Source organism: Rhineura floridana, chromosome 8, assembly GCF_030035675.1.
Source record: "Rhineura floridana isolate rRhiFlo1 chromosome 8, rRhiFlo1.hap2, whole genome shotgun sequence".
Classification (NCBI taxonomy): domain Eukaryota; kingdom Metazoa; phylum Chordata; class Lepidosauria; order Squamata; family Rhineuridae; genus Rhineura; species Rhineura floridana.
The window spans coordinates 57,449,206-57,475,906 of record NC_084487.1 but is presented as its reverse complement, the minus strand read 5'-3'; the positions used below and the strand labels follow the sequence as shown (position 1 = coordinate 57,475,906).

The 26,701-nt window shown below is 41.4% G+C and overlaps 1 protein-coding gene across 2 annotated transcripts in view; it reads right to left on the bottom strand.

The window, feature by feature from the left end:
- The window catches only part of EEA1 (early endosome antigen 1), a 117,620-nt gene that overhangs the window by 49,325 nt on the left and 41,594 nt on the right, over positions 1-26,701 (bottom strand). For both annotated transcript variants that reach the window (XM_061639579.1, XM_061639580.1), the window contains 5 exons: positions 24,406-24,522; positions 23,253-23,591; positions 15,966-16,115; positions 14,755-14,874; positions 13,757-13,960 (listed from right to left, as the gene is read on the bottom strand). In XM_061639579.1, coding sequence (XP_061495563.1) covers positions 13,757-13,960; positions 14,755-14,874; positions 15,966-16,115; positions 23,253-23,591; positions 24,406-24,522 — 930 coding nt within the window. The remainder of the gene's footprint in view (positions 1-13,756; positions 13,961-14,754; positions 14,875-15,965; positions 16,116-23,252; positions 23,592-24,405; positions 24,523-26,701) is intronic.

Below are 26,701 nucleotides of genomic sequence, written 5' to 3'. Positions count from 1 at the left end.
TTCAGCAGGAATCCCATCAGGTCCACTAGCTTTGTTATTCTTCATTTGATTAATGGCTTTACTGACTTCATCCAAATTAGGGGATACTGCAAACTCATCTCTAATTTGTTGTTGTGAGATTTGTGAGAAGACCTCATTAGCCACAATAGAGTTATGATTAAGGAGGTCGTGGTAATGCTCTTTCCAATGCAATGCAATAGACTCTTTGTCCTTTAGAAGTTTGGTACCATCTATTGAACGTAAGGGATTTGTTGTTGACCACTGAACCGCACTGTCACTGAGTCTGTTTTCCATCAAGTCTGAAAAACTGTAGCTAGGGGGAGTTATGTCTTTGCCCAGTCTGGGAATGGACAGCCAAGGCCGTTGCTATGGTAACCATCGCGATAGACTGGGAAAAGTTCTAGTAGCTATCTGTGTTAAGCTGATTCTTCTGTGTAATGTCTTTGAACTGAGAACTTCTCTCCTAGAGGGGAGGATCTTAAAGCCTTAAGCCATAATGTCTTAATAAAAGACTCTTAACCTGATCTAATGCATCTGAGAAGTTTCTTGAGCAACTTAACTCCAACGTAACGTATGCTGTTTCACGCAACAACGCACACACGTCAACATTTGTACCATAATTTGTTGGTCCGTAGATGGCCTTTGTGGCATTAAAAAAGCCCCGTGCATCATGAGCATCTGCAAAATGCTGGATTTCTTGAGCTTTCTTTATCCACCAGGTGTTCTTAAATTCTCTAGTTCTTCTTTGGACTTCAGCCTTTGCACTGGCATAGATTTTTTTCTTAGCAGCACAGTTAATGTATTTTTGCCATATCTGGAAGCCTTTCCTTTTCTTGTCAATGATATGTTCAATCTCACTATCATTCTCATCAAACCAGTCCTGATGTTTCTTAGTTTGGTATCCAATAGTTTGTTCACATGCTGCAATAATGGAAGTCTTCAGTTTAATCCAGTGTTCCTCAACGTTTTCAGGGAGTTCCATAGGTAGATGTTTCTTGAGAGTTGTTTGAAAGCAAGCTCGCTTAATAAGATCTTGAAGGGCGTGGATGTTCATTTTACGCCTTGGTTTTCTTCCTTGGAGCCTACGTTGAGGAATAATATTAATGGACATAGTGGATCAAATTAATCGGTGATCTGTCCAGCAGTCATCGGCACTCGTCATGGCCCTGGTGAGGAGTACATCACGACGATCTCTGGCACAGACAATTACATAATCCAGGAGATGCCAGTGCTTCGACCGAGGGTGCTTCCATGATGTTTTAAATTTATCTTTCTGGCAAAAGAGTGTGTTTGTGATAACAAGATTATGTTCTGCACATTTAGTCAGAAGTAGAATTCCATTCAGGTTGCTATTGCCAACTCCTTCTTTCCCAATGGTTTCTGGCCATAAATCAAACCCAAAAATTATCCTCCTTAGGTATCTCTGGTAAGATGGTGTCCAGCTAGGTATAAAAATTTTCCTTGATGTCTTCATCAGCATCTAATGTTGGTACATAAGCACTTACAATAGTTGCCTGCTGGTTTTTGGCGAATTTTAATTGGAGAGTTGAAAATCGGTTCATTAATGCCAGTAGGAACTTCTGACAAGAGCTTCACAAGATCATTTTTAATAGCAAAGCCTACTCCATGTATTCTTTGTTCTTGTTCAGGCAGTCCTTTCCAGAAGAAGGTGTAACCTCCTTTTTCTTCCTTCAATTGTCCCTCTTCGAGTTTTTTAGAGTGCTGCTATGTCGATATCAAAACGTCTCAACTCCCTCGCAATGATGGCAGTCCTGCGTTCAGGACATTCACTATCTGTATTGTCCAGCAATGTCCATATATTCCACGTTTCAAAGTTCATTTGTCGTTTGCAACTGCTAAGTGGTGACCCCACTGGACACGGTAATCCAGTCAGGGAGAGAGATGAGGCAGACTATGTTTAGGGCACCTTTTCTAGCCCCTTCCCCATATGGGGTGAGCAGAGTGGATCCTGAATAGGACTGTTCAGTCATGGATACAGCTGCCAAACAACTCAACTGCCTTGGTCCTTGAGCCAGGACGACTAAGTCTGTATCCACCGCCCATTTTCCAGTCCATGACTAGGGGCTTCCAGATTTCACAGTCCTGCCCCCGTTGCCATTTGCCGATCGCCATAGGACTTTTGATTTTTGTTTTGTTTTGTTTTGTTTGGAAGACGCCTGTGTGTGAATTTGTTTTATGTGGGGAGATCGGTGCACCACGATCAACACACAATCTTGACAGAAAAAGGCTTTGATCCAATGGCATGGATGCCATGACGATTGGAAGTCTTTTATCTGCTGCAGCCTTCATCCGCCTTCACAGCCCTTGTAACATACACATTGTTATCCTCCGCCTGTTCTGCCGTTGAGGACTTTCTTGGATCGTTCTTTGTCTGCTTCCTCTCCCTTGACCTTACCACTATGGGTGACCCTGCTGGGAGTACATGACTCCCGACGGCATCACTCACAGGGTTCATTGGAACACGCAAGCCCACTCACCACTGCAAGGTGACGATCCAGCAAGGGGGGTACCCTCTAGATACTGCTGGACTCAATTCCCACCAGCCCCAGCCAGCATGGCCAATGGTCAGGGATGATGGAAATTGTAATCTAAAAGGCAGGAGGTTGGGGAAGGCTAGTACTCACCACAGAGAGTGGAGGTTGTGGAGTTGGGGGGGAAGCACCACCCCAGAATACTACATCAGCCTAGGAAATGCTCAAGAATTGTTATTTGCGCCGATTCTTCTCTCAGGTACAGGTTCACTACATTCCTTGTTAAACATTACACAAATTTATGTAGCTTGTTTTGTAAATTAACTTAAATACTAAGATTTTAACTGCAATTAAAGGCAATTTTAACTGCAGTCATCAACATATTTACATGGAAGGAAGTCTCACTGAAGTTGATTGGATTGCTTCCAAGTTAACAGGTTTCAGAGACAGATATCAATCTTATTGACTTGAACAAGACTAAATTGGCTTAAATCCAACAACTCATGTGTTGTGACTCAAGATCTCAGATATTCTGTAGAAGGGAGTTCAGTTTTTAGTACTGGAGCTTCTTTGGGACAAAGATGTCATATAGCCCAATACGCATTAATGAGAAAAGTACACCACCACTCAAACATTAAACTTAAACGTTTCACCTTTGCTAGCATTAGGTCTTAGTATGCCTACAATTAAGAGCTACATGAATGACAGTGTAATACGCTGTGCAGTATATATTTTATTAATACTTTATTAAATAGTATTAATATTGTGGAGAACACAAAGAAGGATATCAGCAATGAATAGGAATCCAGCTGTGCCTTTCTGAGATTGTTATCTTTGTCCTCTCAGGCCTTCTCCGCTTTGCCAGATTTCATGAGACAACAATGCAAGAGGTGCAGCAGTACCCAGCATTAAGATATAGCGATGGGGAAAGGTCAATCTGTTACTTCTTTGACTTGTAGCTATCACAGGCATAAGGGTCCTGCACAAACAGAAAAGTTGGTAACCCCACTGCTAAACTTTGCTTGCAGAACTCACTGCTTCCAGAATTAATGCTGCTGCAAAGGGGAAGCTTTTCCCTGAACAGGTCATTTCAACATCTCCCTGATGCAAGTCTTGAACCTACAACTTCTGCTTCCCATTGCACTGGTCTTCACCCCTGAGCTTACCAGCCAGCTCCTGTTGTTAAGTCATGTTCATTCACTGTTGTAGTGACCCTCTTTTCTTATTCACTAATAGGCAAAAAACTCTTTGTAGTTTAAGAATGATAGTGCTGGGTGATTTCAACGTCCATGCTGAGGCTGCCTCTAGTGTTCCGGCTCAGGACTTCGCAGCCTCCATGACGACCATGGGGTTGTCTCAAGTTGTCACTGGCCCGACACATAGGGCAGGGCACACCCTCAACTTGCTTTTTGCTCCAGATGGAGGAAGGGATGGTCTGGAGATACGGAGGGTGGATGTCACCCCATTGTCATGGTCAGACCACATCCTGGTGAAGCTTAGACTTATGGCTCCGATCCTTCCCTGGGGGAGTGGTGGACAAATTAAGATGGTCCGCCCCCCGGAGACTAATGGAATCCACAGGATTCCTGAATGCCTTGTGGGAGTTCCCAGCAGATAGAGCAGGTGCCGCTGTTGTAGCCCTAGTCACGCTGTGGAACAGCAAGATGAGTTGGGCTCTTCGCACAGTTGCCCCCAAGCACCCTCTCCGGCATTGTCGAGCCCGGTTTACACCATGGTACACCAGTGAGCTAAGGGCAATGAAACAGGCTGGACAACAGCTAGAGCACAAGTGGTGAAAGATATGCTATGAGGCTGATCGGGCATGAGTAAAACATCATAACCGTGCCTACTGTGTGGCGGTGAGGGCGGCAAAGAAGGCCCACTTCTCTGCCTCCATCGCATCCTCAAGTAGCCGTCCAGTGGAGCTTTTCCATATTGTCAGGAGTCTGTTGACATCAACTCCAGGAAATGGAGTTTTAGACCCTTTGGAGGCCCACTGTGAATTGTTTGCAAGGCACTTTGAGGGTAAAGTTGCTCTCCTCCGTAGCAGTTTTGATGCCCCATCCACATCTACTGTAGTCCCCAATGAGGTGTCCAGTGCAACGTCTGCTGAAACTTCTTGGGAACAGTTTCAGTTGATGCGGCCTGATGATATAGACAAGGTGCTTGTGTTGATGCTGCCAGCAACGTGTCCTCTCGACCCTTGTCCTTCTTGGCTTATTAAAGCTTGCCAAGGGGATTTGACCGAGTGGATCCAGAGTGTGGTCAACGCATCATTGCGGGAGGGAGTGATTCCAGCCGCTTTGAAAGAGGCGGTGATCTGACCACTCCTGAACCCATTGGTTTGTGACAACTACCGACCGGTTGCAAATACCCCCTTTTTAGGGAAGGTGATTGAGAGAGTTGTGGCACAACAATTGCAAGTACTCTCAGATCAAAAAGATTATCTTGACCCATCCCAGTCTGGGTTCAGGCCTGGTTATGGATTGAATCAGCCTTGGTCGCCCTGATGGATGACCTTTATTGAGAGGACAGGGAGAGTGCAACCCTGTTATTCTTACTTGATCTCTCAGTAGCTTTTGATACCATTGACCATGGTATCCTTCTGGACCGACTTGGTGAGATGGGTATTGGAGGAACTGTTTTACATCCTATCTCCAAGGTCGCTCTCAGAGAATAGCATCGGGTGACTGTCTTTCGGCCCCCTGGCAGTTGTGCTGTGGGGTGCCTCAGGGTACCATCTTGTCCCCCATGCTCTTTAACATCTATATGAAGCCCTTGGGAATGGTCATCAGGAGATTTGGGGCGAGGGGTCAGCAGTATGCTGATGATACCCAGCTCTATTTCTCCGTAACATCTGAATAGGGAGAGGCTGTGCAAGCCCTGGACCGCTGCCTGGACTCGGTGGTGGGAATGATGAGGGCCAATAAACTGAGTCTGAATCCTAGCAAGACAGAGGCGCTGTGGGTTGGTGGTTCCCGAGTTCGGATGATTGGTCAGTTGCCTGCTTTGGATGGGGTCGTAGTCCCTCTGAAAAAGCAGGTCCGTAGCCTGGGGGTGCTCCTGGATCCATCTTTGTCGCTAGAGGCCCAGGTGACCTCCGTGGCTAGGAGTGCCTTTTACCAGCTTCGGCTGATAAGACAGCTGTGGCCGTTTCTGGACTGGGATAGCCTGACCACTGTTGTCCACACACTGGTTACCTCCAGGCTGTAATGCGCTCTATGTGGGGCTGCCCTTGGGGTTGGTCCAGTAGTTTCAGCTGGTGCAAAATGCTGGAGTGAGACTGCTCACTGGGGCAGGGTATCGCCAACATGTCACCCTGCTGCTGAAAGAATTGCCCTGGCTGCCCATTTGCTACTGGGCCAAGTTCAAGGTTCTAGTTCTGATGTGCTGGGGACCATGATACCTGAAAGACCATCTTACCCCTTATATACCCAGTCGACTCCTGCAGAAAATGTCGACCCAGTGTGCAGCAGCTATGAAAAAGGCAAATTCCATGCTAGCGATAATTAGGAAAGGTATTGAAAATACAACAGCCGATATCATAATGCTGTTGTATAAATCTATGGTGCGGCCGCATTTGGAATACTGTGTACAGTTCTGGTCGCCTCATCTCAAAAAGGATATTATAGAGTTGGAAAAGGTTCAGAAGAGGGCAACCAGAATGATCAAGGGGATGGAGCGACTCCCTTATGAGGAAAGGTTGCAGCATTTGGGGCTTTTCAGTTTAGAGAAAAGGCAGGTCAGAGGAGACATGATAGAAGTGTATAAAATTATGCATGGCATTGAGAAAGTGGATAGAGAAAAGTTCTTCTCCCTCTCTCATAATACTAGAACTCGTGGACATTCAAAGAAGCTGAATGTTGGAAGATTCAGGACAGACAAAAGGAAATACTTCTTTACTCAGCGCATAGTTAAACTATGGAATTTGCTCCCACAAGATGCAGTAATGGCCACCAGCTTGGATGGCTTTAAAAGAAGATTAGACAAATTCATGGAGGACAGGGCTATCAATGGCTACTAGCCATGATGGCTGTGCTCTGCCACCCTAGTCAGAGGCAGCATGCTTCTGAAAACCAGTTGCCGGAAGCCTCAGGAGGGGAGAGTGTTCTTGCACTCGGGTCCTGCTTGCGGGCTTCCCCCAGGCACCTGGTTGGCCACTGTGAGAACAGGATGCTGGACTAGATGGGCCACTGGCCTGATCCAGCAGGCTCTTATGTTCTTACCATCTTTTCAGGAGGTCCATTCTGCACAACATAGGAAATGGACCTTTAGTATAGTGGCAACTACCCTTTGGAATTCCCTCCCCTTAAATATTAGACAGATGCCATCTGTGTTATCTTTTTGGTGCCTATTGAAGACCTTCCTCTTTCAACAAGCCTTTTAAGTTGAGACTTTATCCCAGTCTACGTCTGTGTTGGAATTGCTTTTTAATATGTTTTTAAACCTTTTTTAAAAAAACAATATGTTTTTAACTTTTTTCTTTTTTAAGATGTCTTCAAAGGTTTTTAAAAATATATTTTTACAGATGTTTTGTTTTAATGTATTTTAAAGTCTGTTTTTATGATGTTTTAAAGTGTTTTTAGTGCTTTTACTTGCCACCCTGGGCTCCTGCTGGGAGGAAAGGCAGGATATAAATCTAATAATAAATATATAAAAATGATGGCATGAAAGGCATTTTTTAAATTATTTAAGCTTTTGCATTGTCTCCCCATTGCTTCTGGGTTTTATCTGAAAATGGAAGGTGCACCATATTTCTTCTGCACTGGGTAGAGATCTACCTCCCTCCTTAAGATGTGGAGATGAAGTGCAAATAATTCATCCTTCTCTTCTGGTTGCGCTGGAATGTCTGCAGTGGCTTTATGTTCATCACAAAGGTTTGTGACATGTCCTTTGCTATTCGGCACCTATTGAAGATTTTCCTCTTTCAACAAGCCTTTTAAGTTAAGACCTATCCCAGTCTGCATCTGTGTTGGAATTGCTTTTAATATGTTTTTTTTAAAAAACCTTTTTCCCCTAAACTATATTTTTAATCCTTTTTATTTAAGATGTTTTTAAAGCTTTTAAAGAATGTTTTTAAAGTTGTTTTGTTTTAATGTATTTTCAGGTCTGTTTTTATGATGTTTTCAAGTGTTTTTCCTGCTTTTGTTTGCTGCCCTGGGCTCCTGCTGGGAGGAAGGGCGGGATATAAATTAAATAATAAAAGAAGAACTTACCTATAGCCAACAGATATATCTATCAAACTTTAAAAAGCAGGGAAATTGCACCAGGGGAGCAGGAGATCTGACCTCCTCTCAGAGATATTGTACTGCCCTACAAATTTGTAAAAATGCAAACACCATTTGGATTGGTCTTTCACAGTCCTCTGTAGCTTGGAAGAATTTGGTAACACTGCCTCTGAGAATATGTGAGCGGTGACAACACCTGCAATCAGCTCAAATTACAAAAACGAGACGTGTTGCGCTGATCTTGTTTTAGCAGGGAGGAAGCAACAATATATCAGCAACAAAGCTGATATAGTTCAGATATTCTTTTAAAATATGTTTGATTTACTTTGCAATTTTAGTGAAGTCTCCTATGGTAAATTATTTTCTTTTGCTTCTGATTCTGTCAATATGTGAAGTCAGGTATGTATTCCCAGTGGGACGCAGACCCGTTACTTTTTTTGCAGCCACCCTCCTCCTGGCCCCCTCCAGAGGCCCTCTGTGACTCTGCCTGTAACACAATTCCCCAAGCTCTGAGTACTCTGAGCATCATGCTTGCTTGCATTTAAAGGTTTTCCTCCTTGAATCTAGCACTCACTACAGCCAATCAGAAGCCAACATGAATCCCCTTGCATGGATGACTGGCTCCCACAGTTTGTTGCTGTGGGCATGAGGATGGAGTCACAAGTAGTTAGAGAACACTTTACAGAGGAGAGGAGGGTAGAGAGCTTGAACCAAGTCCAGGTATTTCATTTCTTTGCAGAGGTATCCAATTTGGCTTGATCCAGCAGGCTCTTATGATCAGGACAGCCAAAGAGTTTTTGCAAAATTGCTTTGCTCCAGAAAATCCAGCTCTTGCAAAGCTTCCCTTAAAACAGCCAAGGGATCAGCTTCCAATGCAGGGGTGGGGGTAGGCTTTACTCCCCTGCCTGAGCCACTGTTATACAAAGCAGGCATTGCCTGAACCCCCAGGGACCCCCACCTCGCCACATGAGAGCCCACTGCTGCCCAAACTTCTTCCTGCCTTGGGCTGAGCTGAGGTAGGGAGTGCTGCAGAGCTGCACAGTACTCCTGGGGTTGGGGTTTTGCAAAAGGCTTTTCTCTGAGGGCTTCAGGGTATTGGGGGCCCTCCGGGCAAGGCCCTTAGAGAGGGATGGCAGTGGTGGCTGCTTTGCAAGTTGCTTCTGCAAGGCCATCCCACCAGCAGGCAAGGAAGCGCGTGAGGGTAGGCGTGAAGGAAGTCTTGTAAACTGCCTGCGGGCGGTTTGTGGAAGACTGCCCCATTCTGGCAGCAGCAGGAGGTAGGGGCAGGCCAGGATGCCAGGAGGAAGAGGAAGGCTGGGCAAAAGAAAGTCAAGCAAAACATTCTCCTCAAGCAGGACTGAGCTGCCCCCTGCAATCAGTCAACCCACCCACCACCATACCTCACTCATCTTTAGGTTTAGGAAACCTCCTTTTCTAAAATAAAATATTCTAGGGGCCACCCCCACACATCTATCACATTCTGGTGCCCAAGGGCTGACTAAAGTTACATGGAAATAAAAGCACTCTGTACATGCTCAGCAGACACACCGTCTTGAGTTACTCCAGTAATTGCATCAGGGTCCAATGTTTTATAGGGGACAGCTTTGGATACAGCCTATGTCTTCTGAGATTTCCCTCACAGCAATCCTTTTGGGAAGGCAGAAGAGGTGGATGCTGGAGTCAGAATTTGAACCTCCTCAGCTGCACACAACCCAAACGCCGTCCCAGTGAAAGCGGCTCTGCCATTCCACCCCCCCTCGGGTTGGTAGAGTGCAGCTGCTTCAACTGGTAAATTAGGCAAGCTAGCACAAGCACTAGAGCTTTCGGTTTATAAAAAGAAAATTAAAATTGGCAATTTGTTACAGTCTTCTCTTGAGTTCAGCTTCCAAACAATTCTGGAAGGTAGGTCTGTCGTCCCCATTTTACAGATGGGGGAACTGAGACTTGGGAATTACACTATTTGCATTCCATTATATAATAATTGGACCATAGAAATCTAAGTAGAACCTCCATGTTTAGAGGCAGTCTAGCTCTGAATAGCAGCTGTTGGGACAACAGGAAAAGTACCATTTTGAAATAAATCAAGGATGGAAAACTGGTGGCCTTGCAGATGTTGATGGATTCCCATCATCCCTGACTATTGGCCATACTGGCTGACAGGGCCGATAGGAACATCTAATAGTGGCCACAGATTAGCCGTTCCTAAACTAGATGGATCCTCCTTGGTCTCACCCAGAAGGGCTTTGGTTCTTGAGCAAAATTCCATCACTTTTATTGTTGCATGAAAGGGGAAATACTGACAGGTGCAGTTATCGCCTTGGGAAGGGGCATAGCTCATTGGTACAGCATCTGCTTTACCCATAGGAGGTCCTAAGTTCAATACCAGCATCTCCAGGTAGGACCAGAAACCGTGTAGGGCCCCGCTTTACGGTATTCCGCATTACGGCGTTCCGCTGATGCGGCAGCTTTCAAGCAGCGGAAATTCCCCGTTTTAAAGCCTATTTTGCCGTTTTGCGACGTTTTCAAGTCATTTTTTCGCGACGCTGCCCTTTATAGTCTATGGGGCCCCGCTTTACGGTGATTTCCGCTTTACGGCAGGGGCCTGGTCCCTAACCCACCGTATTAGCGGGGCCCTACTGTATTATACTGTAGAGAGGTGCTGCTAATTGGTGTAGACATTGCTGAGCTAGATGGACCAATGGTCTGACTCTGTAAGACGTAGCTTTCTATGCCCCTAATACAGGGTCGAGAAAAGTTGCACCCACCATATTCCCTCACCCACTCAACACTTGAATCTTCAAAAGCCTTGACATCCTGGATATCCTGTCTATGACAGGAAATAGGCGGCTCACACATAGAGGGGGCCACATCAACATTGGCAATGCTGCATTGTTGCCAACTCTTTTCTTTCAGAATCACACTAACTTGAGCTCCATAAAGCTAATGGGGGGAAATCACAAAACATACTCTACTGGTGGTAGATCAGTTTGTCATGATAGCATGAGCAAGATGGTTGCAGCCACAGGCAATACAAACAGTAACAATTCAGTCCAACCATAGTCAGATATTTTAATTTTATTGTTATATTACTATATTTATATCCTGCCTTTTTTTCCTCTAGGAAAGGAGGAGGAAGTTGCAGTGAATGAAGAGAAGAATTTGGGAATTTAGGAAGACCAGCAAAGGAGGGAAAAGAGTAGGAGGAGTTTGGAATAGGCGGAGACTGGAGAAAGTGAAAAAGGAGGCAGGGGAATGGAGAACTTGAGCTGAAGTGGGGGGGGTTCATGGCCTCTCCTGATATGAACCCACCCGTATGCTACGCTCAACATCAAAGGCCCTCCTCTGGGTGTCTACTGCAAGGGAAGCTATGAGGCTGGCAACAAGGGAGAGGGCCTTCTCAGTGGTGGCCCCCAAATTATGGGATGATCTTTCTGATGAGGTGCGCCTGGCACCAACACTGTTGTCCTTTCGGCACCAGGTCAAGACTTTCCTCTTCTCCCGGGCATTTTAGCATGTTTTTTAAAATTGCTTTTAAAAATGTGTTTTTAAATTTGCATATTTGTTTTTAATGTTTTTAATTGTTGTAAACTGCCCAGAGAGCTTCGGCTATGGGGTGGTGTATATATATACAATAAATAAATAAATAAATCTAAAGCAAGGCTTTTATAAATTTGTTCATTATTTCCGCCAATTTGAGCATTAAAATGTTGAAAGAAACCACCACAGCAATCAATAATTCAGACTGCTGGTCTTGGGAGTGTTAGGAATATAGCACCAATCATGTTAAAATGACTCGAACCGGGGGTGGTGGTGTAACAGACAGAAAGGAAACCTATCTTCCTTTTGCTATTCCTCCTTTAAAGAGTTTGTTGTTTTTGCAAGCTTTGCTCCTCCCTTCTCTTCCTGTTTTTATTCTCAGTTATTTAGTAATGGTTCCCTGAGTGGAAGCCACATGGTGTGGCCCCCTGATTAGCCAAGCCAAACAGCTGTTAGTCTGGCTTTTAGAACACTGACGTGCCTGACTAAGCATGCCTGTGTTATCACAGACTACAATATTAATTTTCTTAAATTAATTAAAAATCTGCCATGCATTTTTTTTTAACTTTTAAACTGCAGAAGATGAAGGTCAGAGTATGGGGCAAGGTCAGTAATAGGATTATGTGTATTCTGTGAATTAATGCTTAATTAATTTCCACACATTATGAGACCACTGACAGAAAAATGTCCAACAAGGGTCTGGATTATTTTGCTCTTGTTTTAGACTTTGAACTCTGGATTCTCTCCGAGTGTTTTATGTGTCCGCATGAAAACTTAGAGGGTTGTTAAGCATGTGTTTCTGAGTTCAGGACTGTAAGTTTTGTAAGATTTTGTTTTGAAATGAGGTTATGGAATGCATCAGAATGGCATGGGGGGTATTTTCAATTTAACATAGCGGAATGTGAAAAATCATGCTGACTATAGTATACAGCCATTCTCATGATTGTATAATGTCTACAGTCCTCATTCTTGCAAAGTATGTCTCCCTTCACATAGACACCAATACAGGCTGTTGCATAAAGTGCTATAAATTGTATCTGTGTGAGACCATTGGTGGCAGTGGAACTTGAATCCTTATTTTATTATATAAGTTGGTATATTTCTATCCCAAATTTTCTTCAAGGAGCTCAAGGTAGCATAAATATCCCCCATTATTTTATCCTCATAGCAACCCTGTGAAGTAGGTGAGATTGTGAGACTGTTAATGGCCACCCAGTGAGAGTAATGGTTGAGCAGGGATTTGAACCTAGGTTTTCCCTGTTCCTAGTCCAACATTCTAACCACTACATCACACGTTGGCTCTTCTCCCAAGAGTCCTACCACCTCTGGGCTCTCCATGGAGTCCTTGCCTTAACAACAAGAATATGGAACTAGCTGACCATTGTGATTAGAATAATGCTCCTTCCTTCTCTCTCTTAGTGCTGGCTTTCTCCCTGGCAAAACATTTGTGGTTTATATACTACCACTGACAGTTTGGACTGCTGAGGGCTTCAAACCTTTGCCTACAAAGAAGCCTGTGGCTGCTGGTTACAGGTAGCAACTACTGCCTTTCTTCACAGACCATGGAAATCTGTATTGAGGAAGGCACTGTCAGCTCTTCCTGTTTTTATGTTTTATATTTAAAAAATACATGAAATGAAGTGGGAGATATAATGGAATTGTTAAATTGTGTTGTTTAGCCTTCACCAGGCTTTGACTGATGTCTTCCATGCAGATCTAATCTGGAGACATCTTCAACAAGCATGATCAGTGGAAGGCAGAAGTGTTGCCATGGTCACTATAAGGAGTGGCCTTCAGTGTTGCTAAGTTCTCTCTTATTTCTACTGACATTATTTTGCTTTCTACTTTGCTGCTGAGAGAGCACAGGACTGTGACAATTTTATGCCAGTATAACACTGGTGTAGCAGGACTACAGGAGCAGCTTGTCTGAGAGCATCCACAAACAATACATTCAGTATTCATCTTACATACGCACTATAAAAATCTCCACCTGACATGGAATCAGATTATCACATCCAATGTGAAAATCATGTTTACATTACAATGTACATAACCCTATTCCCTAAAAAGAGTGGTCCTGCTCACGCCTCTTGTAAAGAAGACAGGTACCTTTTTCCTCCCTCTCCCTGAAGCTTGAGCTATATAGTGCTACACAGCTGGCTGCCAGCCAGAACCTGAACCTAAGGGTATTCTTGATAGTTGTTTGTTGTTCTTTTACAACAAACTCCACCTATATTGCACAGCAAGATAGGTAGTATGCATTAAAGTATGGGTAGGGCTAATAACACATTGTCATTGTACTGACTGATTTTTTCACATGTTCAAAAATATTCAAGCAACAAACCTACAAGGAAAAAGCAAGAGCTTGATCTTCAAAATCCCCCAATGGTATGCTTCCCAGGCATTTTTACAGTTTCAACCAACACAGAGTTTGTGAATCAAACAGAAAATAAGCATTGCTTTTATAAAAAACCCAAAATTCTAATTTAGAAATCTTACCTGTTCCTGCAAAGTGTGGTTCTTTTCTTGTAGCTGGTTAAGAACAGCTGTTTCTCCTTCACCAGCTTGAATTTTGGCATATAAGTCCTCCCTTTCCTTTTCCAGCAGGGAGATATTCTCTTTACTCTTCTGCAGCAGGGCTTCAAGATTTTGGATTTTTTGATCCTTATCACCAATCTGACGTAGTACTTGCTCCAAATCATTCTGGGGGGGAGGGACAATACAAGAGTCCAGTTAATTATGACAGATTTCTATTTTTTTACTTTCCACATTTAGAGAGTTTATTATAACCATAACAGCTCTTTACACAATTTACAACAAGAACAAATTAAAATTAAAGTCTAAAAAACGAATCCAATAGGCAAAAAGCCTAAACAAAGAACAACAACAGAAGGACAATCAAAATAGTGTTTCAGGAAACTGTTCAATCTAAGCAATCAAGCCCACAAAAATGGACATGTTTTCACTCACTCCACACCAACAGCCGAATTTCCAAAGGAGTGGAGTTTAAAAAAGAAGGGTCCCACACACAAAAGGCTCTGCTTCTTGCTGAGGATAGCGTGGTATCCATAACTGCCACATACTTGGAACAGGGCCTCATTGGAAGATCTTAATACCACTCCCTGAGATACCTGGGACCCAGATCATTTATGGCTTTAAAGGTCAAGACCCGTATCTTGAATTGGGTCTCAAATATCTTGCAACCAACCAAGATTATTGCAAAACGGACTTCATATGCTTGCCACACCTTATACCATCAGTAGATGAGCAGCCAAACTCTGAACAAATTTATATTTCCAGCCTATCACCTGTGATGCTTCTTACACCGGAGCATCATTAATCTACCATAGAACTCACAAAGGATGAATGAATGACAGCAGCCAAATTGTTGTCTTCTAGTAATGGACATGCCTAGTGTATCAAAGGAAGTTGATATCACCACTTCTCGTACATACTGCCAACATGATCTTTTTTTCCAGTAGAATGAGTTCTCTTACCTGGGCTTCTCGCAACTTTGCTGTCGTGCTTTGCTGAAGATTCTGTTGCTCCTGGTGCTGCTGTTTCATTTTATCTAACTGATGCTGCAATTCAGTTGCATTTGCTGCTTTCTCCTTTAGCTTAGAAAAATAGTCACAGACTGTTGACTGAAAACTGATAAGCACAATTCAGTAGTTTAATAGTGTTTATCATTTAGTCTGATACTGATGCAGTTTACAATAAATGACTTCTAAATTAATTTATAAGGTATGTACTATGTTTTGTCCTAGACAAAATGAAGAATCAACATTTCATCAGTGAATAACTCTTCCGCACCAACATGGGCCAAACTACAATAAATGTATGTAACTTGCCATGGTGTTTTACATCTGGAAACTTGCATGTAAAAAAGAGATCAGCTCCTGTTTCAATTAATAAGGATTTTGACATATAATTAGAATTTCAGACGCTGTATACTAGATAGCAGCAACAACAATCTTCACAGTTTTAGTTTTCGTTAAGATAGACAGACAGAGGCCATCCTCTAACCCCAGGGACAATTTTGAGGGGAACATAAATGTTAAAGCCCTTTAGTTTACCCAAGGAGGACCAATACATTGATCCATTAAAAATGTATCATCTTACCTACTTTGTATGTCCTCAGAGTGGAAAGGGAGGAGAGGTAACAGAATAAGGGATTTTTGGAAGACACAGTTCTTTAGCTAAGACTAATCATTCAGGGTTTTTCCCCCCAGTGTAGCTACAACGGAATACAAGATGTCCCAAAGAAGCACGGGAATGGGAGCAGAGGGAAGAGAGATGGTTGATAGTTTGCAAGATGGGCTGTTGATCTCAGTTCAAGAGAAAGATGAGCCATGGCCCATTTCACAAATCCCACAGAGAGGTAATCTCACAAGACTCTGTGAAGAAGTTCAATGCCAATTTACCCTATTTTGCAATGACCAGTTCTATTTGAGAATATCCTTCCTTCTTTATTTTAGTGCTGCTGATTAACAGTTTGTATGTGCATTATTTCCTACAAACTGTATGAGTTCAGCAGGCTCCCAATTCTTCTCTGGATAGATTTGCTGAGGCAAATTGCACATTAATTGGGTATCCAGCTTACACGTCATTAAAATTCCAACAATATGAAAAAGAATATTCCAAATACCAGCTACAGAACATAAATAAAAAGCCAAGCAAAACTTGCATCTTGCATGCCATTCCCTACCTGCTCCTCAGCACGGGAAAGTTTTAACTGAAGGTCAGCCACCTGTTGTTCCTTATCCATCAGCTTTTCACTAGAGAGTTGTCTCTGCTCTTTTAGCCGGCCATGTGCTTCCCCAAGTTGACGCTCTGTCTCCAGAAGTTTATTGTGCAACTGGAAGGGTAAACTGATCTCATTTTTCTCCAAAAAATATTTGATGGACATGTAACAGTTTTTCTTTTAATGTGCTATACCTGCATACAAACTGTATCAACACATGAAGCACAGAGTAATGTGTACATGGTTCACATCATTGGATTGGGAACTGCACATGCAGTCCAATCAGAAATTCACTGCTCTCAAGTTTGACAATGTTTGGCAGATGGGAGAACACAGCAAGTTCCTCCCTTCTCCCATCAAGTAAATCTCAGCTAAATGATGGGGTCAATCCCGTTAATGTTTTTACTCACTTGTTCATTTTGGATATTCTAACTATGTAGGCAACAATTTATTTGTTTTTGACAATTGGTTTTTCTGTGCTGGGTTAAAACCACACAAAGGCTATGTTTTATTCTGACATATGGTTGTACACGCACATACTAACTGCGTAAGTACATAAAAGGAATGAAATAGCCCATATTTTTGCAACGCACACATTACACCATATCATAATTTAGGGGTAGCTAACATGGTGTTCTCCAGATGTTGTTGGACTCCAGCTCTCATCACCCCTATCCATTGGCCATGCTATCTGGGGCTGATGGAAGTTGAAGTCCCCAACATCTGGAGTGCACATGTTGACTACCCTTGCTATAATGCATCCGTCAATTGCATAACTAAAGCAAGAACAGATTATTAGACTTGAGAATTATTCTGTAAGAATTCTGTCAAAAAACATACAAACCTCTCTCAAGTCCCAGGCAAGCAGACAAGCCAGTGGACCAGACATACCTTTTATCTCTCTTCTATTAGAAACAGTGTTTGCCAGTGATTAGGCTTTGTCAACCACACATACAATCCAGTGGGTGCTAAAATACTTCCAAATCAAAGAATAGAGCCTTGCAGAATCTCAACCCTTAACCCTATTTAGGATAGTTCTGATAAAATGGCAGAAAATACACAGAATCAGACAACCCTCCTATTAACAAGGACCAGTCTTTGAAAGTACATTATATTAGTGTGAGAACCTTTACTAGCTATCCTACAGCTACCTGGTAGCCATAAGCAATACAGATCTGCATGCAGGCAAGTGAGTGGACTGGCAGAAGAGGCATGAAGTGCTCCAACCCTCGCCTGAGCCCAACATAGAAATTAAGAGGGATGTCAGAGGAAGAACATCCCCTCCTCCAGGCCCAGCATAAAAATGCAGCTCTCTGTACCTCCTATGTCTGCCCCCTGTAGCGTAATAGCTTTTGTGGGATTATTTACAAGACTGGTTTTTAAAGTGCTGGATTTATGGGTTAAAGTTCTATGAGCAATGAATGAGCTAAGAATTATAAAGCACTTTACAAGGAAGGGCTTTAAGCTTTTTTCTTTTCTTTTAACTTTACCGCTTAACAGACTGGTCCCAAAAACATGAGACAATTTCCCTCATCATACCCTACCACATATCTGAAATAGACCTGTAGTATCATCTTGAGTACATTATCAGCATTCTGAAAAAGAGCTAGAAAGAGCTAGAAAGGGGTGCTCCCTTTGGAGCCCTATTGAAACACTGTAAGGCCGTCCTATTTAGCTTGGCCTTTAGAAACTAGAATTACAAAGGTACTGGAGATTTTAGACTGGTATCTTATTGTGTTTAAGTATGTTGGAATGTGCTGTGGTATACATGGATAATTATTAAGATTCTCTATTATAAAACTTCAAGCCCTGATGGAATGAATCCCTTTGTGATGACACCACAGCAGAATTTCAGTGAGCTGCACTTCCTTTTCTTGAAATGTATTAGTCAGTCCAATGTTTCTCCTACAGAAAATCCTTTTCTTCAAATCTATTAATTTGCAGCAGGCCCTATGACCATGAAATGAATTCCCAGCTGAACTCATTAGTTAAGGATGCAATTCTAGAACTTATTCTTGGTTGCTATGGAGACAACTGCAAGTTCTTCAATCTGATTCCAAACAGGATGCCAGAATCTTCAGTTCTGGCATATCACCAATGAACATTATCAATCAATAGATTTGCATCACTTGACAAGAGATGTGTGGAACTAAAAACAGGCACATCATGAGCATAAGTCTTCTATAAGCACTTGGTTAGAAAATCAAGACAAATTCTTATTGCAAAGAAACAAGGAAAACAAGGAACCACAACAGGAGAACAAAAAAATATTCGATTTGCCTGGCATAAATAGCCAGGTGGTCAATGACACAGCTGGCTAGTCACCACTCTTCCCTCTTCCAATTCTAAAACCAATGTTTGTTCTAACAATAGAAACTTCCACATGTTGGAGGTGTGGCAGTAACATAGGTTCACTAATACACCTGATGTGGGAGTGTTCATAACAATTAAAACACACACGTTTTGGATAAACCTAGTCTTAGAAACCTACTGAGATTTGCCAATATTAACATTTTACTCAAATATATTCCAGCTTTTTGGAACCTCTCAAGTAGCCACCAGAGGCAATCACTTTATGCTGCCTTAGTTGGCAAATTAGTCGCCTGTTCCTACAATACTGTTAGTTGCCTGGTCCTACAATATTGAAATTTCTTCTTTCCATACACAACAACGAAACAAAATTTGACTTCACTTTCAGACTTTGAACTTTAGGTATGGTTTATTCACCAAGAGCACTGGAACTACTCCTGAACCAGGAACACTGTTTTAGTGTACAACTGGGGGAGCTGTCCCCATACTATTAGAACCCAGAGTAACCAGAAGCTTTCGGGTCACTTTTGGAGATAGATGGAGGAATAGTAAGGGCCCTCTTAACTTGTGGCAGAATGGCCAGCACAGAGATCAGAGCAATGCCGTCAGAAGACCAGACGAAGAGGCTAGACTCCTAGCAGGGGCACCCAAGGTGGAATGGTCAAAGCTGAAACACCAGACTAAGATGCATCCAAACTCAAAGGAAGGCAACGGTAAACCACCTCTGAATATCTCTTACCACAAAAACCCTATGAACAGAGTATCCAAAATGCAATACGAGATAGTGCTGGAAGATGAGAAACTCAGGTCAGAAGACACTCACCTAGCTACTGGGGAAGAACAAAGGACTAGTATGAGTAGCGCTGTGACTAATGATGCAGCTGGGTCAAAGCCGAAAGGAAGCCCAGAGTCTGATGCGCACAGATGCAAAAGGAGAGTCCGGAGTTGTACAACACACACAATAGGAACATGGAATGTAAGAAGCATGAACCAGGGAAAGAAATTTTCAAGCAAGACATGGAGCGTATCAACATTACAATATTTTGTGTGAGCGAACTAAAATGGACAGGAATGGGACATTTTAGTCAGGCAACTACAAAATATTTTATGCAGGAAGTGAGAAATTAAGAAGAAATGGGGTTGCTTTAATAGTGAGAAGTGATGCAGCAAAAGCAATTAGGAGCTACAACACAAGGTCTGAGCGAGTGATATCAATGAGATTAAACGGGAAACCTGTCAACATAACCATCATTCAAGTCTATGCTCCAACGGCAAACGCAGAAGAAGAGGAATTGGAGAGATTTTACACAGAAGTACAGGAAGAAATTGATCACACACCAAAGCAAGATGTGATGATAATCATGGGGAATTGGAATGCAAAAGTAGGGAACAGAGAAGAATTTGAAATTGTGGGGAAATGGGGCCGAGGAGACAGAAATGAAGCAGGAAAAAGACTTAATGAATTCTGTGAAGCCAATAATTTGTTGCTTGCGAACACATTTTTTGAGCAACCGAAAAGACAACTTGTACACATGGACATCACCAAATGGTCAATATAGGAATCAAATTGATTATATAATTGGTAGCAGAAGATGGAGAAGTTCCATACTTTCTGCAAAAACAAGACCAGGAGTAGACTGCGGTACAGATCATGAACTGGTCGTATTGAAAATCAAAGTAAAGCTAAAGAAGAAGAACAAAGTAATCATAATGCCAAAATACAATTTAAATAACATCCCAGAAGCATATAAATATCAAATAAGGATCAGGTTTGAGGCTTTAAATTTAGTTGGCAGAGAACCAGAAGAACTATGGAATGAAGTCAGAGACATTATCAGGGAAGAATGCAAAAAGACGATACCTCTAGTTAAAAAGAGAGAAAGACCCCAATGGATGACTGAAGAAACTCTTAAAATGGTTAAAGAGAGAAGGAAAGCAAAAGCAAAAGGAGATAGAAACAGTCAGAACCCAAAATGCAACAATACAGTGACTAGTATGTAGGGACAAAGAGAACTATTACAATAGTTACTGTATAGAAATAGAAGAGGACAACAAAAAGGGTAGAACAAGAGCCCTATTCCAAAAGATTAAAGAAATGAAAGGGAAATTTAAACCAAGAGTAGGTATGTTGAATAATCAACAGGGGAACACACTGACTGACCAAGATGAAATAAAAGGAAGATGGAAGCAATACACTAAAGAACTCTAGAAAAGAGATGCCAGGATGACAGATTCATTCATGGAGGAACCGTATGTGAAGAACCAGAAATGTTAGAATGCGAAGTGAAAGCTGCTCTTAAAATACTTGGAAGAAACAAATCACCAGGAATAGATGGCATATCAATAGAGTTGCTACAAGCTACAGAGATTGAATCTGTCCAAATTTTGACAACAATCTGTCAAGAAATACGGAAAACTAAGCAATGGCCCACAGACTGGAAGCGTTCAATATACATCCCAATTCCAAAGAAAGGGGATCCCAGGGAATGCAGTAATTATCTAAATATCCCATGCAAGTAAAGTAATGCTCAAGATTCTACAACAAAGGCTCTTAACATATATGGAGTGAGAAATGCCAGACGTCCAAGCGGGATTTAGAAAGCGAAGAGGCACCAGAGATCATATCGCAAACATACGTTGGATAATGGAACGGAGCAAGGAATTTCAGAAGAAAATCACCCTGTGCTTTATAGATTACAGCAAAGCCTTTGACTATGTAGATCATGAAAAACTATGGAATGCTTTAAAAGAAATGGGGGTGCCACAGCACCTGATTGTCCTGATGAGCAACCTATACTCTGGACAAGAGGCTACTGTAAGGACAGAATATGGAGAAACTGATTGGTTCCCCATTGGAAAGGGTGTGAGACAGGGGTGTATTTTATCACCCTATTTATTTAATCTATACGCGGAACATATCATACGGAAAGCGGGATTGGACCAAGATGAAGGAGGTGTGAAAATTGGAGGGAGAAATATCAATAATCTAAGATATGCAGACGATACCATACTACTAGCAGAAACCAGTAATTATTTGAAACGAATGCTGCTGAGGAAAGCACAAAAGGGGGACTACAGCTGAACATCAAGAAGACTAAAGTAATGACAACAGAAGATTTATGTAACTTTCAAGTTGACAACGAGGACATTGAACTTGTCAAGGATTATCAATACCTTGGCACAGTCATTAACCAAAATGGAGACAATAGTCAAGAAATTAGAAGAAGGCTGGGACTGGGAAGGGCAGCTATGAAAGAACTAGAAAAGGTCTTCAAATGCAAAGATGTATCACTGAATACTAAAGCCAGGATCATCCAGACCATGGTATTCCTGATCTCTATGTATGGATGTGAAAGTTGGACAGTGAAAAAAGCAGGTAAGAGAAAATCAGCTCATTTGAAATGTGGTGTTGGAGGAGAGCTTTGTGCATACCATGGACTGCGAAAAAGGCAAATAATTGGGTGTTAGAACAAATTAAACCAGAACTGTCTCTAGAAGCTAAAGTGATGAAACTGAGGTTATGATACTTTGGACTCATAATGAGAAGACATGATTCACTAGAAAAGACAATAATGCTGGGAAAAACAGAAGGGAGTAGAAAAAGAGGAAGGCCAAAAAAAAAAGAGATGGATTGATTCCATAAAGGAAGCCATAGACCTGAACTTACAAGATCTGAACAGGGTGCTTCATGACAGATGCTCTTGGAGGTTGCTGATTCATGGGGTAACCATAAGTCGTAGTCGACTTGGAGGTACATAACAACAACATTTACTTATTAAATTTATATTCCGCCCTTCCTCCTAGAAGAAGCCAGGGCGCCAAACAAAAATACTTAAACCACTCTAAAACATCTAACACACAAAAGACTTTAAAACATATTAAAAACAAAAGACTTTAATATATATTAAAACAAAATATCCTAAAAACATATTTTTAAACCTAAAACAGCTTTAAACACATCTTAAAAAACGATTCCAGATACAGACTGAGACAAGGCCTCTACTTAAAAGCCTTGTTGAAAGAGGAAGGTTTTCAGTAGGCACCAAAAAAGTTAACCGAGATGGTGCCTGTCTAATATTTGAGGGAATTACAAAGTGTTGGTGCTGCAACACTGAAGGTCCACTTTAACGGACCTCCTAATAAGATGGTATCTGCAGGAGGCCCTCACCTGCAGAGTACAGTGATCTACTGGGTATATAAAGGGTAAAAACAATCAGATATCCTGCTCCCAAGCTGCATAGGGTTTTGTACACCAAAGCCAGAACCTATATTGTTGTGCCTTTAATATTTGATTATTTGGGGGTTAATATTTTCTTCTGCTCTTTTTTCTTGGCTTTATTTTGATTGTTGTTTTTTATTATTGTTCTAACAAATTTCTCTGTAAATTCTCTTGAAAAACATTTTGGTTAATTAACAAATTTAGTTACATAATAATACTGAATGAATACCTCACCCGTTCAGACTGTTTATACAGATCTGTATGCTTGCTATATTTAGGAACTTGTGAGAGGTGTTACCTCTTTCACAGGGTCAGCACAAGACATCCTGCCACCTGAGATACAGCCATCACTGCTGGTGCCTGCATGCTGTCCCTAACACTGACCTCCTTCCTCCTCCTCCTCTTGTTTTTGCTGCTTCATTAGTGGCACATTGTGGGTATGAACCGGTTCCCTAGGACCTCCCATCAAACAGTGCCTTGCTCTGACAAAGGATCCTAAGGAATGCCTCCTAACAGGGTGAGGCATTATGGGCGAGGTGAGGTGTGTTCTTACGCCACAAAACAAGGATCCCTCATAACTTACTTCCACCAGCACTAAGATAACCCCCACCTTTCCTCTAAAGTGGGTTTCCTCTCAGTTGTGTATTTGTTTTGTAATTTCCAAATGAAAACAAATAAATTGAAGAAAAAAATATACATCTTTGTGAAAAATTTTATCTTACCTGACTGAGCTCATTTTGAAGTTGTAGGCTGTGCTGTTCTTTTTCCTCCTTTAGTTGCTGCAGCTGTTTGAAATCTGCCTTAAGGTGCTGGTATTTTGTCTCAGCTTCCGACAATTCCTCTTTAAGTTTCTGATTTGCTTCTCCCCTTTCACCTAATTCTTTCTGTAACCTCTGTAATGAGTTCTCAGATAAAGACAGCCTTGCCTGAAGTTGTTGACAGTCCAAGTCCTTTTGATTAAGGGTTGCTTGCAGATTTTTTTTACTGAGCAATTCTTCATTTTGCCTTTCTTCTAATTGAGTGTAATCCAATTCTTTTTTTTTTAACTTTTCTGCCAGATTCTGCAATATTAGATTAATTTAAAATTAAATTGTAGCTTATTCCATTATACTGTGAACAGCTATTATCAACTAAAATTCTAATGTAGGCTGGATTGGTGACATGGTAGTTTATGAAGAGATTATCACAATCTCCCCCTCCACAGCTAATATATGCAACAATTAAGGTCAGCTAATTCAGCCTAAAACAGATGCTCAGCCTAAAAAAGATGCATAGCATACTGTGATCAGTGAATGATATCTATAGTACATTTATGCTGGTTTCCACATAACTGCTATGGAAGTCTCACAGTTGGGCAGCATTCATGTGAAGCAGTTGTAAGATGGGCCATATCCACATTTTAAATGCACATTTTATGCAACTGTGATGACCCAAGAAATGCCTGCCACAACAGCACAAATCATACAGCCCCTCACATGAACATACTGTTTTTCACTAGCTCTGCCAGTCCATACGCATTATAGTAGCCGCATATACTCCCAAACTTTGAAGAGGTAAAGGCTGACATCTGTGTGAACTTATAATTTCTATCTTTTCTCTCTCCCCCAAATCAAAAGCAAGCCTCTTCAAATACCAAGGGACAGGATCATAGCCTCTGTTTTAATAACACAAAAACCACTGAAATAGTCAAATGATATCTGAACCACTTTACTTCTGCTAACGCAGCAATTTTACTTTTGCTACATTAATCAATTGAGTTCCATACCTTTGAGATTTAAAGAACGCTATGTTGAACTTTAGCTAAGCACTTGTAAAATGCTATGTTTGGTGTCAGTTGACACTTTCAAATAAAAGTAATACCACTGTAATTCTTACCTGATTTTTCTGTGTTAATTCATTAACTGATGTTTGAAGTTTTTGAAGGTCCCGTACATATACAGCAACCTCCTGTGGTCCTTTGGCAAGTTCAGCTCTTAACTGATTGATGGTAGTCTTTAAAAAAAAACAACCAGAAGATCAGTTCACATATTTAGTTCAATACATGTATGTTCCACAATGGAAATCTAGTAAGTTTAGATTAGTTTAAGCATACCATTAGTTTAGCATACCAGCAAGAATGGATTTATTCAGGGCAGCATGATGTTAACAAGCTCAGACGATGTTTTTGCCGAGTAATTTTTAATATGTTAATATGTTTAATATGTTAAGCCTCTTATTCTTTTACTATAAGAAGTTTTTATTTTAAAAAACAAATGCTAAAATATTGACAGTCCCTGGGCAAAAAAAAAAAAGTGTATTATCAGCACAAAAACAGAGAATGCCAAAACTCAAATCCTTGAAATGTGCCACATACACGTATGAAGCCTATCCTACATGTGCGTACAGTCGCCTATACTATCGATAGCAAACAGCTACCAAGATGTACCTCACAATGAAAGCACAAGCTTTCCACAGCATATAAGCAGGGTTACTTTTGGACAGCTGGCCCTTTGTTAGGGTCCTTTTTTAAAAGATATTATATAGTACTCACTTTTACAAATTGAAGATATTTAGATTGCTTATGATAGATGGAACTAGTTTCTCTACATTTGAAAAGATGCAATCCCTTGCACAAGCAAGTAGTGATGGCAGAGTGTTTTCTACCTACTGCATTTTTAAAAATAATTGCTAGCTTTTATTATCCCATTCTTCAAGCCAACTGGATTCCCATTAAATTAATATAAAACAACACTGCTTGGAGGTGAGGAACCTCGGCATGTTAATCCAAGCTGTCATACCCTATAGGATTACTGTGTTTTATAATGCCATTTTTGTATTTTCTTGCTGTGCCATGACACAACAGGACACAGCAGCTTTTCTGCTGGCACTGCAACAGTACCCCTTTCCCCCACCAATTAGAGTATAGGACTCCTGAATCAGTTATGTTATATTAAATTAGGCATGTACATGCCTGATTTGAACCTTACTGGATCTGATACATTGGTGAACTATTACTGGCAATTTTTCATTCATTTACTAACCTGTTCAGCAGCTTCTATGTTAAATTTCCAAGTCACTTTTTAAAACTTAGGGGAAATTTTTATTTTATTTAAGTAAAAAGGATAATTAAGCGGGGGTCGGCTGAGGTAATGCAGGGGAAAACTCATGCCAAATCCCTCAATACTTCCACAGCTCTGACATAATAATCAAAGCCTTTAGTTTTTCTTCCTCTGTAATCAGACTTTGTAGCAACTTTGTTCACATACTTACCAGATATTTTGCTGAATTGCTAAAATATTTGTAAAAATGTTTATTACAATGTCTTTGATTTGTAAACACATAAATAATAAGGTCCTACCTGGTTTAACAAGATCTTGAAAATACCTTAGAATTAAATTAAATGAGATTTTATTTTTAAAAAAATATTACCTTAACTTTCAAGACCTCCATTAGAAAGCAGAGAAAAAAATAATAGATGATGGATGAATGGTGAAAGAAAGCAATGATAAATGCTATTACAACATTAAACATAGATTTCATGAATTTTATTGATCTACTTTAACTTTGTGTCCTTTGGTAGGTAGCACTTTCCAGATTTGGTACTCATTTAGTTCAGGGTCCTAGTCCAAGGATTTATGAGCACGCCCTTTTAATAAAGAGTATCGTATATTCCGGCGTATAAGATGACTTTTTAACCCTGGAAAATCTTCTCCAAAGTCGGGGGTCGTCTTATACGCCGGGTGTCGTCTTATTAGGGTTGCCATATTGCCCGGATAGCCGGGTTTTACCCGGATTCTAAGCATGCCACCCGGCGCCCGGATAGCCCCTTAGGTGGCCCGGATTCTCAGCTTTCATTTTAAAAAAAAATTAAGTTTCTAGGTGGTGCGGTTCTCGAGATATATATAAAAACGTCAGGCACCCCCCCCCGGTTAAATCTTTTTTTAAACTACTGTATAGCACTTCGTAGCTTTAACCCCGCCCGTTCAGGATTTCAGCCAATCAGTGAAGTGTTTGTTTGGTGGCAGTGTCTGCAAAACCTCATTGCGAGGCCAGAAAATGGTGTTTTCCCCTCCTGTTTATCTGAAAATCTCATAAATTGGGAAGGTATATACATTTCAGTTTTTCCCCCTGTTGTGTGTAGGAGTCAGATCCTGGGCAGTGTTTTGAAAACCTTCCCAATAGTTGCTTTTGG